The sequence below is a fragment of the Cyprinus carpio genome, chromosome B6 (genome assembly GCF_018340385.1).
Source record: "Cyprinus carpio isolate SPL01 chromosome B6, ASM1834038v1, whole genome shotgun sequence".
In the NCBI taxonomy this organism is placed as follows: Eukaryota; Metazoa; Chordata; class Actinopteri; order Cypriniformes; family Cyprinidae; genus Cyprinus; species Cyprinus carpio.
The window spans coordinates 21,696,693-21,710,109 of NC_056602.1; the positions used below are offsets into that span (position 1 = coordinate 21,696,693).

The 13,417-nt window shown below is 35.0% G+C and overlaps 2 protein-coding genes across 2 annotated transcripts; one reads left to right on the forward strand and one right to left on the reverse strand.

Moving 5' to 3' along the window:
* Positions 1 to 1,311: 1,311 nt before the first annotated feature.
* slc6a11a (solute carrier family 6 member 11a) lies at positions 1,312 to 8,737 on the forward strand. The gene is given in 14 exon segments (XM_042726262.1): positions 1,312 to 1,849; positions 2,324 to 2,458; positions 3,835 to 3,975; positions 4,458 to 4,542; positions 4,743 to 4,875; positions 5,070 to 5,204; positions 5,349 to 5,452; positions 5,690 to 5,814; positions 6,101 to 6,213; positions 6,320 to 6,457; positions 6,644 to 6,746; positions 6,822 to 6,922; positions 7,031 to 7,201; positions 7,368 to 8,737. Coding segments are annotated over 14 exon segments (1,770 nt in total). The 5' UTR covers positions 1,312 to 1,680; the 3' UTR covers positions 7,485 to 8,737.
* A 470-nt stretch (positions 8,738 to 9,207) lies between these two features.
* ppil1 (peptidylprolyl isomerase (cyclophilin)-like 1) lies at positions 9,208 to 11,249 on the reverse strand. Its single transcript, XM_042726258.1, has 4 exons — positions 11,033 to 11,249; positions 10,063 to 10,217; positions 9,760 to 9,828; positions 9,208 to 9,510 (listed from the first exon to the last, which is right to left on the reverse strand). The coding sequence occupies exons 1-4, from the start codon at positions 11,086 to 11,088 to the stop codon at positions 9,290 to 9,292; spliced, it is 501 nt and encodes a 166-aa protein (XP_042582192.1). The 5' UTR covers positions 11,089 to 11,249; the 3' UTR covers positions 9,208 to 9,289.
* Positions 11,250 to 13,417: the final 2,168 nt, after the last annotated feature.

Below are 13,417 nucleotides of genomic sequence, written 5' to 3' on the forward strand. Positions count from 1 at the left end.
AAATGCTGGTAATAAACTACCACAAATTATAGAATGATTATTATGATTTCACTGATATATAGATAACAGTTGTATTGTTTATTAATGAAATACTATTTTAATATGAAATACTTGAAATACCTTGAATTTAATTTAATCTGATTGCCTAGTGGGCAATTTTAAGACATTTTTCTCATCACATTTTTACTTATAGAAAATATTTAAGAGACATTTTGTACTGGCTTATACAATACATCAATTAATAAATGTCATTCAGTTAATGTATCTAATCTACAGTGCCTTCTCATCTTTCAACTAATCCAGCAGGAAAAATGGGAAGAGGCATTCCAAAGAATCTGTAATCACTCAGATGATTCAACTCTTAAATAACAGATAAAAAAAAAAAAAAAACAGTTCAATGCTGTGTTATAAAATCTGTTGTGTAATGTTCCTGTTAGTCATTTATTGAGATGATATAAGCATGAATTTTGTAAGGAGGGCGGAGTCAAGACAACAGAGACAAAGAGGTTGCAGAGCAAGTTTACAGGTCAAATTAAGTTATAAAAACACTATAAGTTATCCAAGATAGTATGAGAACTTAAAGCTTGCATCATTTATGATCCTTACTATTATTAAATTATGCATTAAATCATATTTTCGAGCAGTTTATCCTTAACACAAGGCCATCTTGACCTTGCTAATGCAGCTTATAGTAATAACCAAGCACTTCTTAGATATGAATGTCTCCCATGAAAGCAATGAACAGATGCCATTAACACAGTCTAAATCAAAATGACATTCCTCATATTAGACTCCTTAAATGGCAGTAGGAAAAAACAGCACCTTAATATTTCATTCAGAGTAAATTCAAAAAACACCTCTTATTTGTTAGATAAACATACACAAATCCCAAACAATTTCTTTGCTATTATGTGTCAAAGCTGATTTATCATAGTTGTGAAATATTGGGATTTTAAACGCAATTACTTTGTAAAATTAAATGTAAATAATATTATTAAAATCTTATGGTACCAACATAGAATATTCTATTGTGAAATTCCTTCTGTCAGGACTCAGGATACAGTTGTAATGTTTCTATAAGAGATAGATATTTATATTTCTACTTTACTTTTAAGTTTATTTAACCTTCATTTTAGCCAACAGTATAGGAAGTATAAAGTTCTGCTGGTCTAAAATGATTTTAGGGGTAGAACTTTTTTATAAAGAGAAATCAAATAGTACATTTTTAAGAACATTCTAGTTATAATCAAAGTGTAAAATTTGCTAAGAAATCTCAGAAATTACTGAACACAGACGAAAGTACAGAGATAATGGCTAGCAGCTGTCAGATTACTAGAGTAAGCAGATCAATCCCTCATATAACCAGAAGCTGAGTAAAGGGCACTGGAAGAACTGCACAGGTCACGGCATGATTGATGACTGCTGAGAAGAAACCTTTTTTTTTTTTTTTTTTTTTAAAAACGCCTGTAGTCACAGAACTAATAAATAAGTGGAAGAGCAAGTTAACACATCTCTACTCTTGCCCTCAGGATAAAAACACCTGGTAGCCTCATCACCCGCCACCCACCCCGGTAATGCTTAAAAGCTGTGGTAAAGAATCACGCTACACAAGCACCCTTCTTAGATATCATACACACACACCTACTTAAGCGCCGACAGACAGGCATAAACACTGTGAGTATGGCAGGCTCCTCCACCGGGCGGACAGGGAACCAACAGGCTGATTTAAGTCCCGAAGAGAGAGGCCAATGGGCAAACAAGATTGAATTTCTGCTGACTGTGGCCGGAGCCATCATAGGGCTTGGAAATGTTTGGAGGTTCCCATATCTTTGCTATAAAAATGGAGGAGGTAAGTAGTTTTGGACAATACTTTAGATAGTTTATGATAGGTTTGGTTATGGTTTTAATTTTATGTGTGACTAAGGGACTACATAATCTGAATTTATTAAGAAGCATTATTTATAAACCATCTGTTTGTTAGTTCAAATATAAATCCCTGTGTGTGCTTGCTTTGGCTGCACATATACTAAAATAAATCCCTGTGCTTATTTATTATATTATAAAGCCAGTTAACATTCACAATCAGTTACACCTTTCTATGTGAACTGCATCGGTATTGCAGGTGGGTAACATTGATCATAAAACCGGAACTTTTTTCCTAAACAATATTCTATCTATCTATTATTAATACAATTCTATTGATTTTTAATATAATATAATATAATATAATATAATATAATATAATATAATTAATATAATATAATATAATATAATATAATAATATATAGTATATAATATTTTAACGACTCTCTTAAATCCTTAGGGGCTTTTTTCATTCCATATGTCCTGTACCTGCTCACTTGTGGTATCCCGCTTTTTGTGCTTGAGACATCTTTGGGTCAGTACACCAGTCAGGGAGGTATCACATGTTGGAGAAAGATCTGTCCTCTTTTTGAAGGTGGGTTGCTCACTTCTCAATTTGTATGCATTATGTGACGCTTCTTAAAATGTAGTGAAAATAAATATTTGTTATGTTTCTTTGAAATGAATAAAGGTTGGTAGCATATAGTTAATATTCCGCATTTTCAAAGGGGTCATATGATGCGATTTCAAATTTTCCTTTCTCTTTGGAGTGTTACAAGCTCTTGGTGAATAAAGAAGGTCTGTAAAGTTGCAAAGACTAAAGTCTCAATTTCAAAGAGATATTCTTTATAAAAGTTAACACTCGTCCACGCCCCCCTGAAAAGGCTTGTTCTAACATGCACCCACATATCTACGTCAGTATGTGGGAAGATTTGCATAACGCCACCCAGATGTTCACGCAAAGAAAGAAGGCGTACCTTTTATTCTCGTTGTAGTATTGTTGTTGCCGCTGCCACCATGTAGTATAGACGCTGTGTGTTTCACTGTGAAAGCGAAACTACTTTGTTTGGCCTTCCAAAAGAGGACGATAACCGCTTCGTCATGCCTGGGGCTGATCCGTGCTGGTCGCTGAGGAAATACATCAGCTTTGCACTGTGGATCGCAGAATGGGCTTTCACCATGGATGAAGCGGAGTCCAGCCCAGGGTTGTCACATGTGGTTGCCGCAAGACCAAGGTATGCTCCTTCGTAGAATCCACCTCAATCCGCCTGCCTCTGCTCACTCAAGCCGGCCGTGGCTCACACTAGACCGTGGCTTACTCTAGGCCTCCGGCCTCTGCTCACTCAAGCCATCCGCGTCTCAATCTTGGCCTCCGGCCTGTGCTCACTCAAGGCTGCGGTATGTGACACTGTTTCGTTGAGAAAGCAAAACTACTTTGTTTTTGCCTTCCAAAAGAAAACATGACTAGAAATCATGTTTATATCACGTTTATAATGGGTTTTATGTTTTTTTCTCGTCACTCCGGCCGGACAAGGCATCACAATATGTTAAGAGGCATAAAATTTCCGTCACATGCTTGAGGCATTCGGCCAATTACAATGCGCTGGATAGCTGGCCAATCACAGCACACCTTGCTTTTCAGTGTGATGAGCTTTGTAAAAATCGATGCGTTTCAGAAGGCAGGGCATAGAGGAGAAACAATAATGTACAGTATGTGGAAAATAATGTGGTTTTTTTTTTACTTTAAACCACATAAACACACTTCATTACACCAAATACACAAAATAATGTTCTTTTTAGCAGCATCATATGACCCCTTTAAATATTTTGTGGCTTGTAATTACAAACTTCTGCTGTTGTATGAATATTTTTATTGTGTATACTGTATGTTATATGATTTCAATTTATTGGCAAGTAAAATAAGGCAACATTTGTTTAAAAATTCAGTGTTAACAAAGCTCTCTTTTTCAGGAATGGGTTATGCCAGTCAAATTATTATTGTATATGGCTCAATTACCTACATCATCATCATAGTCTGGGCCTTCCTGTACCTTTTCTCAGCCTTCAGTGTGGAACTGCCCTGGGCCAGCTGCAACAATTTGTGGAACACAGGTACATTTGGTTAAAAGTCAGATGTATGAATGTTTGTAGGTCTTGAATCACAATTATATTGGGTTTTTTAATGGGTTGCTGGCACATTCATCTTTTCTTTTAAAAAAATCTAGTCAAAGTAGGACATTTTAATTCCAGTATGTTCTGGAGGAATTAAATCGAGTTGTCATAGCTAGCATTTTCACGCAAGTTTGTGATTTTTTTTGATTGTGATTACATTGTTTATATTAAATGTGTCAGTACACACACTGCAACTACTTATATTATTAGATAATGTATTTTTTCCCTTTGCACCCTCTTTTACCAAACATTGATGCTTATGCCAGGAATAGAGTAGGATATGTATAGAATCTTGTTTATCTACTATGTATGAACCAGATGTTTTGATAAATTTCATCAGTCTAGGTCTGGGTATATGGCTTCTTCATGATTGTTAATACTATGTTATATACTTTCATCCATTAATATCTCCTTGTTGTTAGATGCTTGTACTGTGCTTGGGAAGAATTCTAGTTCAGGGTGGATGTCTCCTCTTAATGCTTCTTCCTCTGTGATGGAATTCTGGCGGTGAGTTAAATAAAAATGCAATGAACATACACTGAAAATAAAATAACAATTTGCTTGTGTCTATCATTTCACATATATAGCAGTTAATCTACATAAGAAATTTGCTTGTGTCTATCATTTCACATATATAGCAGTTAATCTATTTAAGTCAGCCAACTCACTGTTTTATTATATTGTTCAAATGCTTTCTGTGTGTTCAGTCACAGAGTTTTGCAACTGTCCAGTGGAATACATCATTTGGGCACAGTAAGGTGGGACTTGGCTCTTATTCTCCTACTTGTTTGGATCCTGATCTACTTCTGCATCTGGAAAGGCGTGAAATCTACTGGGAAGGTTGTACACATTCGTATTACCTGTTAAGAAAAAGCTAAGAGCGTATAATGACAAAATGTCCTGCAAATGGCCTAAATATGTGAATATTTCAAATCTTTTTATTACCAGTATCAGGAAACATTAGCATGCAATACCCAGGTACTGTATATTACTTTCAATTAAAAGTCTAACTAAAATGTTTATTATATTTATAGGCAGTCTATTTCACAGCAACATTCCCTTACGTTATGCTCCTGATACTGCTGTTACGAGGGGTCACTTTACCTGGTGCCGTCAACGGCATCCACTACTACATGTACCCAGATCTGACACGGCTAGCTGACCCGCAGGTAAAGGCAATTGAAGGCCTAGAATGGTTTACTGAAAATCTGGATTAATTAATTAATTAACCATCTAATTTTTTTCTTTTCGTCTTTGCTATCCTGTTTTTTATGTTGCTCTTTCTGAATTGTATCGCTCGTTCGGTCTTTGTAGTATGGATGGATGCTGGGACTCAAATCTTTTACTCTTACGCCATATGTCTTGGATACCTCAGCTCTCTTGGAAGCTATAATAAGTATAACAATAACTGTTATAGGTGAGTGTGCATAATATGAAGTATAATATTTTATTTGAACTGATAAAAGAGATTAATTTAATCTGAAGTTCTGAAATTGGATATTTTCTCTCATCTCTTTCTCTCTCTCTCTCTCTCTCTCTCTCTCTCTCTCTATATATATATATATATCAAATATTACACATTATTTTACAATTTTTACACAAAAGACACAATATTTTTGATTAATTTGAGCTTTTCTAAAAAATGTTCCTACAGGGACTCTTTCTACCTGTGCTTGCTGAACAGCGGAACCAGTTTTTTAGGTGGGTTTGCCATTTTCTCTGTTCTGGGACACATGGCACAGGAGCAGGGGGTGGACATATCCCTTGTGGCCGAGTCTGGTAAGAAAAACTTTTTTTATTCTTTTTTTGAGCAATATATTCCAACATAAAAATTTGAATGGAATAACATTTTTTTTGTTTTAATACATAATTGTCACTGCCTATGCTAATGGTCTTTAATAATCAAACAAATTAAGGCAGACTCCTTTATTTGTTATCCTACTGGGTTTTAATTCACATCCCATTATTTATTTGATCGCTAAGTAATGGAAGGGGCAATGTATGGATACTATAAGATACTTTAGGTGGTCTTGGTTATTGTACCTCCTCCCTTGGCTGTCGTCAGGTCCAGGACTGGTGTTTATAGTGTACCCTCAGGCGGTGACATTGTTGCCATTGCCTCAGTTCTGGGCTGTGTGTTTCTTTATCATGATCATCCTCTTGGGCTTGGACAGCCAGGTTAGACCTCCTTCTCTTTCTTAGCCTAACCTAACATCTGTTGCTTTGCTCTTCCCCCTGTTCCTGCCTCCCCACCAAACAACCTCCTTTTTTTTCACTCACTCAGTTTGACTGAATGAACATAATAACAACATCAACAAAAAACATCCCCCACACGGTGTTGAGACGTGGCTTTAGAAGAGAGCTGCTGCTTTTAGGGATTTGCCTGGTCTGCTACCTGATGGGCCTCTTCATGATCACAGAGGTGGGCCCAAGACAATTCAGCTTATAAATTAAAAATCAACAAGCAACCTTACAGTCATCCCTAAATCAGCTCAGATTTGCAATTCACTTATGTTACACTGAGATCAAACATGTACAGTCTATGGCTTTGCATACTGTTCTTTAAAATATCATTGCTTTTCTAAGTATCATACTTTCTGTTTCACAGGGTGGTCTGTACATCATTCAGTTGTTTGATCATTACGTGTGTAGTGGAGCCACTCTCCTGTTCCTGGCTACATGTCAGTCTGTGGCCATTGGCTGGGTATATGGTGAGTAGCCCACACTTAAATATGCCTTAAACTGTACTTACTATTTCATTGGGTTTATGTGCATATTCTCTCCAGGTGCTGACCGTTTCTATGAGAACATAGAAGACATGATTGGCTACAAACCCTGGCCCATGATGAAGTACTGCTGGCTCTATGTCACCCCCTCTGTCTGCATAGTAAGTCTGTTTCTATCACAGGGTAAAATGGGAACACATTTGATTTGCACCATATGTAAAAAGCAAACAAAAGAATGAAACTACATTTTTGTCACTTATGTCCTGTAGGGCACCTTTATCTTCTCTCTGGTCAAGTCCAGTCCCCTGAAGTTTAATAACACATATATGTATCCGTGGTGGGCATATGGTCTTGGTTGGTTCCTCGCGGCATCCTCTCTCTCTCTCATCCCCATTAACATGATTTACAAACTCTACATGGGTAAAGGGACTTTCTGGGAGGTAGGTGTTGTTAAGAAAAAAATAAAAAGAAATGCTTTTTTATTGAAAATGTTAATGTCTGGAAATGTTTCTGAAACTGTTAACAGAACCAGCAGGCAACAATTGTTTCACAACAGGAATGAATTTCTTTCATTTCTGAAAAATGTTTTGTGTGTGTTGCCCTCAGCGTCTCCAGTTGGCTTGCACTCCAGCAGAGGATCTACCTCAGCCTCAGAGACCCTCGGCACATCATTATACTCTGTCATCCTGTACAGACAGAGAAAAGACCCCAGACAACCTTTAATGTTCAACTGCCATTATGTCAATTGTACCTATATATTAAATAGCAGTTCAGTCAATTAGTCCTAATGGGAAAATGTATTAAGTTTTAATTAACTAATAGATTAAAAAGGCAAAAGTAAGACAACAGCGGACACAACTGCATATATCCTTCCTTCTGCATAAAGTAAATAGTGCCTTGTTTTATATAAAACATTTATGGACTGTTATCTATTAGTAATCTACTATTGCTGATTGTGAGCCCACCTTTTTACTATTTTTTTTTTTTTTTTTTAAAAAGCAATGATTATTTGTTTCATAGCAAACACTGAATCTTGCTTTTACAGAGGCAGATACTTTTACCATACAAACACATACTGTACATAAGTATGTATTGCCTTAAAGCAAAGCGGCCATGACGAACAAAGCAGTCATGCATTTTGACAGTTGGGTATTCTGAGGGGACAGTTTATTAGAGATTTTCTCTATGATTTTCTCATGCAAGTTAACCTGCTATGAGATAAATTGAGCCTTCAGGCATTGTTTTTATGGGATCCATGGTAAGAGATGTATTGATATTTCTTTCAGTGATATACAGTCTTTCACATACCTTGAAGGCATTATGTAAAATGTGCTTGATCAGTACCAAGGTTTCTGGAAAATACAAGTCATGGACAGGGAGATATATGTATTTTTATAGTTGTATGTTTTGTAGTATGTTGTCTTTATAGTAGTTTAAAACTCGTATTCTAGTATCTTTTTAGATTTATTATACATTTAAAACAAAAACAGTATAAATGTAAAAAAAGTAAACATGTATTAGAATATGTAGTGGAAGAATCTTTTTAACATCCTTCAGATTAGTCTGTAAATCATACATATCTTTATTTATATAGAAATGTGTTTCGCGCATTTTAGAGAGACAATTTACAGATTGAGGAGAGAAATGATTTTTCTTTCTGTCTGATCATTTTCCCAATCTTCCAGATGATAAAAAGCAATGCTTTCAAGTAATTTATACTACTCATAGGCAACAAGCACCCATTTTTAGGCTCCAACAATAATAGGATTTTGTGGGTTATAACCTCTATGGCTTTGTTTACTTTTTTTCCATAGACACAGATTAAGCTTAATCCAGGATAGCTGCATTCTGAAATGTGGGTTTTCCGTAAAAATCCTTTGAAGTCTAGGATCATAAAACATCTGTCCAGAAAACTGGGATTATGGTGATATAGGTACCATCTGATGTTGTTCTGCCAAATAAAAAGTCACTGCTAAGTCATGTTGTGTATGCTATTTCTGTTTAACCCTTTTTAAAGCTTTTCACCTAACATTTACTCAATATACAGTTTTAAATATTAAATATTTAATAATTAGCATCATTGCCAGGAGTTAGAAAGGACATGATTTATGATTGCATATTCTGTTGGTGACCTTGTGCTGTGCCACGGGTATGTTTTATTTCTATATTTGATATGAGAAATTGTATGATCAAGTTTTCTCTTGTTCGGTTTCAAAGAAAGCATTTCAAATCTATGAGCAACTAATGCATTGTGACTGTGCTGAAATAATGATTGTCAACTCCAATTACATCTCCAAATAATTCTTAACCTTTCTGAGTCCTTTGGTGTAATGTAAAGGAATGTAAACATTAAACAGACATTTTTCTGTAATGAACCTCATATAGTTAAGACACCACCATGTGGCCATGGGTTTGTACTGGGGAACTCAAAAGAGCAGAGAGTATATCTTATGAAAACTCTGAAAGTTTAATGTAATAAAAGGACTGTACAAAAAAATTAGGCATAAAACGTTGTGCAAGCAGACGTCTTAGTTAGGTAGATTCACTCTGAGTATTTTAATATCATCTATAGGGCGGTCCTGACTGTTGGTTTCAACCATGCCAATGCGATTAAGAACTCCAATGCCCTGGCAGACCCGTCCAAATATAGTGTGTTTCCCATCCAGCCACTGTGTGGGAGCCAGCGTGAGGAAGAACTGGCTTCCGTTTGTATCTGGCCCTGCATTGGCCATTGCGAGAATTCCAGCACCTACAAAATATATAAATAAATCAAGCACTTGCTGATTTGTAATATAAAATCATAAGCTGTAAACTAGTTCTTATGCAGCATTTATTTTTATATAAAAGTATGCCATAAATTTGTGAACTGACAAAATATTTCCCTAGCAATTTATTCTACTTGTGGGATCTGCTGAGCAGCTTTTCATAGTTTTATAAATAGCAGTGCTTTTAACAATACTATTAAATCTACTCATGCATTATTTGTTCTATTACTCACCTGTAAATTTCAACTCTGGATGCAATTCATCTTCAAACTGCTTGCCATATATAGATGCACCACCACGACCTGCAGATATAAAATAAATTTTATATAAATACATTTTACAAAATGACAATAAATTAAAATTAAAGTCCATTGTACTGATGACAAAGTAGATTGTTTTGCTTGATAAAACATTCACCACCTTTATGCCATTTCTCAACAGCCACTTAAATCAGTGTACTGTGATTCATCTTATGGAACTGTCAAATGAAGTATCTAAAAGGAGTGCTGAATGAGGAGTATTGCTTTTATCCTCACCTGTCCCTGTTGGATCGCCTCCTTGAACCATGAAGTCTTTGATGATGCGGTGGAACTTGTTGTTGTTGTAATATCCTCTTCTGCCCAGCTCTGCGAAATTCTTGCAGGTTTTTGGCGCATGATTCCAGTACAATTCTAGAACGATAGTTCCCATCCTGGAAAGACAATGTAAAGTGAGTGTTGGTTGTAATATGCTAAGCAAATTATATAATAAGCTGCAAATTATTATTTTTTAAAGATTTTTTTTTAATAAAAGACAAGTAATGATGCCTTTAAATATTACAATTTTGAAAAGACAGAAATAATTAAATACATTAAAAAAAATCGTAATTTTCCATTCAAATTCCGTAATATTTAAGGATGTAGCGTAGGGGTATTACACTGTAAATATTTCTCCTTAAAGTTTAATAGGGGTTCTTTATTTCTTTAAATAAGCATCAAGGACTTTTTCAGTGACTCATCTTCTAGTAAAAGTTGGTCACATTTTGGTAAGTTATACATTTTGCTAATTTTTGTTTGTGAATGTAGTATTTGCCATGCAGAATATAGAAATTCACAACACACTTCATCATCTAGTTTCTGTATGTAAGACATGCAACATCTTTTAGTGATTAAAAAGTTTAAATAAACTTAAAATGTACAATCATATATATATAAATTAATACGGGACGATGTAATTACGTCACAACGCAAAAGAATCACTGAACGCGTGAATTTTGAAACAGTTCGAAAGACCGAATGAGTTGGGTATCACAGCACCATCTCTGATCTAAAATAATCTTACCAGCACAATTGATCAACGTGATTAGATCTTTAACTTGTTTAATACAAACATGCGGCAAAGTTTAATGCTTTTCTACATCTATAAATAATTAAACAGGTAAACCAATGATAACAGCTTTACGTTACTTGTGTGCTATCAAGACGTGACTCATTCATTCACAAATCTATTATCTCTTCTGCGACTCACGTTGTGTCCAGCGATACTGTGGGGGGTTGCCAAGAATCCGGCGGAATTCCAGACATGTCTAATGGTCAGAAAATACGGTTTGTTAGAAAGTATTAATTTTATCTGTAAATTATGTCGCAAAGCGTGATGAGGAAGTAGTAGACCAGTTCGGTTTATTCGTTAATGTAAACCGTCAAGACCACAGGATGTAAGTGCTGCCATCTAGTGGACTGGATGATAAAGTCATGCTGTCTGAGTTCCAGCCACATCATACTCTCTCTATATAAACCAAATCAGTCCAAAATGTTTATACACGATGTTGCCAAAAATATTGGGATATTCTTCCACACTGACTGAATCAATCCTTTGTTTTTGAACCTTGCCTTATACACAGAGGCATTGTCGTGTTAGAATAGAAAAGGGTCCTGTCCAAACTGTTGCTATAAAAATAGAAGCACACAGTTCCCTAGAATATCATTATATGCTTAAATATTAAGATTTGAACTCATGAAAATTACTAATGTAGTCAAACCTGTACATTAAAAGGGGGTGTACCAAACTTTTGGCAATATAGTGTAGTGTGATGATATATGTAACCTATATAGTAGTATATTTTTCTATAGTTTTGCTCTGATCTAAAATATTTTACTGGCTATCTATTGCTCTGCACGTTTTTATGGAAAGTAAATGTTGAAAGGTATAGTGTGATAACTTTGTCTGATCTGACAAAAATTTAATTGTTAAAATTGTTATTTTAAAAAGTAAACAATATTATACCTGGCATACAAGCTGAATTGTGTAATTTCAACTATGTCTGAAAATCCTCAGCAATCACAAAAAATAATAATAAAAAAGTGTCAAAAATTGGTCAAAATGTGTCAGTCCTGTGTTTCATATACAAAATGTCACACAAAGTCAAATATCAGTTTAATTGTAATTCACTTTTATTGTGTTTATTGACCAAAATACACAATAAATGTACATGTAGTGTGTATTTAAGCAAAATAAGCATACATAGAATTAAACAAAACGAAGAGTCAGAACCATATTCTTTAATACATGTTTAAGAAAATTTTATATATATATATATATACGGTACAACATTTAAAAGACTTATGATAATAACTTTAAACACTGTTTAAAAAGGAAATAAATAAAATGAAAAACTTATCCTTTGTGGCAGTGTAGGTAAGGAAGGAAAAGGAAAAATGGTGAACAAATTCCTTGTGATTGATGGCATTACCAGGCAGTATTAGACAGAGTATCAACATCTAAACTTGCCTGGTAAGACACAAATCAGAGGATTTTACTGCAGCGGAGAGGCAGAAGAAAGGGTCTGATGTCATGTGACTGTAGAAGAGATAAAAGCAGACAAAAAGAAAATGACAGAAATAACGTTATTTGTCCAGGAGAAAGATCTCGAAGGAAACTGTTTAAAGGATCTGTAAAGGATAAAGTGCAAGCAGAGATTCAAAGGAGTATTGTCAGAATTAAGCGTCAGCATCCAAATGGATTTTGAGACAGCTTGGTAAGTATGTTTTATATGGACAAAAACAGTTAAAATATTATTCAAAATATCTTCTTCTGTGATCGTTTGTCTCGTACAGGTATGGAACGACATGAAGGTGACAGAATTTTCATTTCTTGGTAAACAACACACCCCTGAAATGACTAAATGGGCAGAAAATCACCTTATTTCCTCATTCACATTCAGAATACAAGCAAATGAGTCATGCCTGCAGATACTTTTTCTAAGAAACTAATTTGTCATATAAGCTTTCCCCTCAACTTACATTTAATTTATAAAACCATATATACTCTAACTTATATTACTTGCTTAAATCATATAAAAACTTTGACTTTTCTTTGCACGTTTCATCGTAGAATACATAATGAACTGCAAAATAAGTGAAATGGCTTACAAATCAGTAACACACACTCACACACACACAAAACTTAATAATTTTTAATATTTTCCTGACTGGCATTACTTCCTCTTCAGCACAGCGAACAGGAAAGGTGAATAGGTGCAGTTCAATTAGTGTTTGTCACACAGATCTCAGGTGTCATGCACACAATAAGACACAAGAAAAGGAGGACGAACTGATCGCTGAATGGCACATTACACATTAGAGGGTGTGTGAGTATGGAGGAATTACTTTTGTGACATTCATGAAGGCATTTGGACATAACAGGGTGGGGTTCATAACTCTACTTATGGCTAAGTAAGAGGATCTATATTCATACCTCTTCTTTTAATTACACTCCCTCTATTTTTATCAAGCAGTCTCATCCAGTCTTCCTGTTTTATATCATTAACTTGATTTATTAAAGAACATTTAAACACATCCCAAAGTCAAAATATGCCACATTCCACAATTTTTAGAGCATTTTCTGTTCATTTTG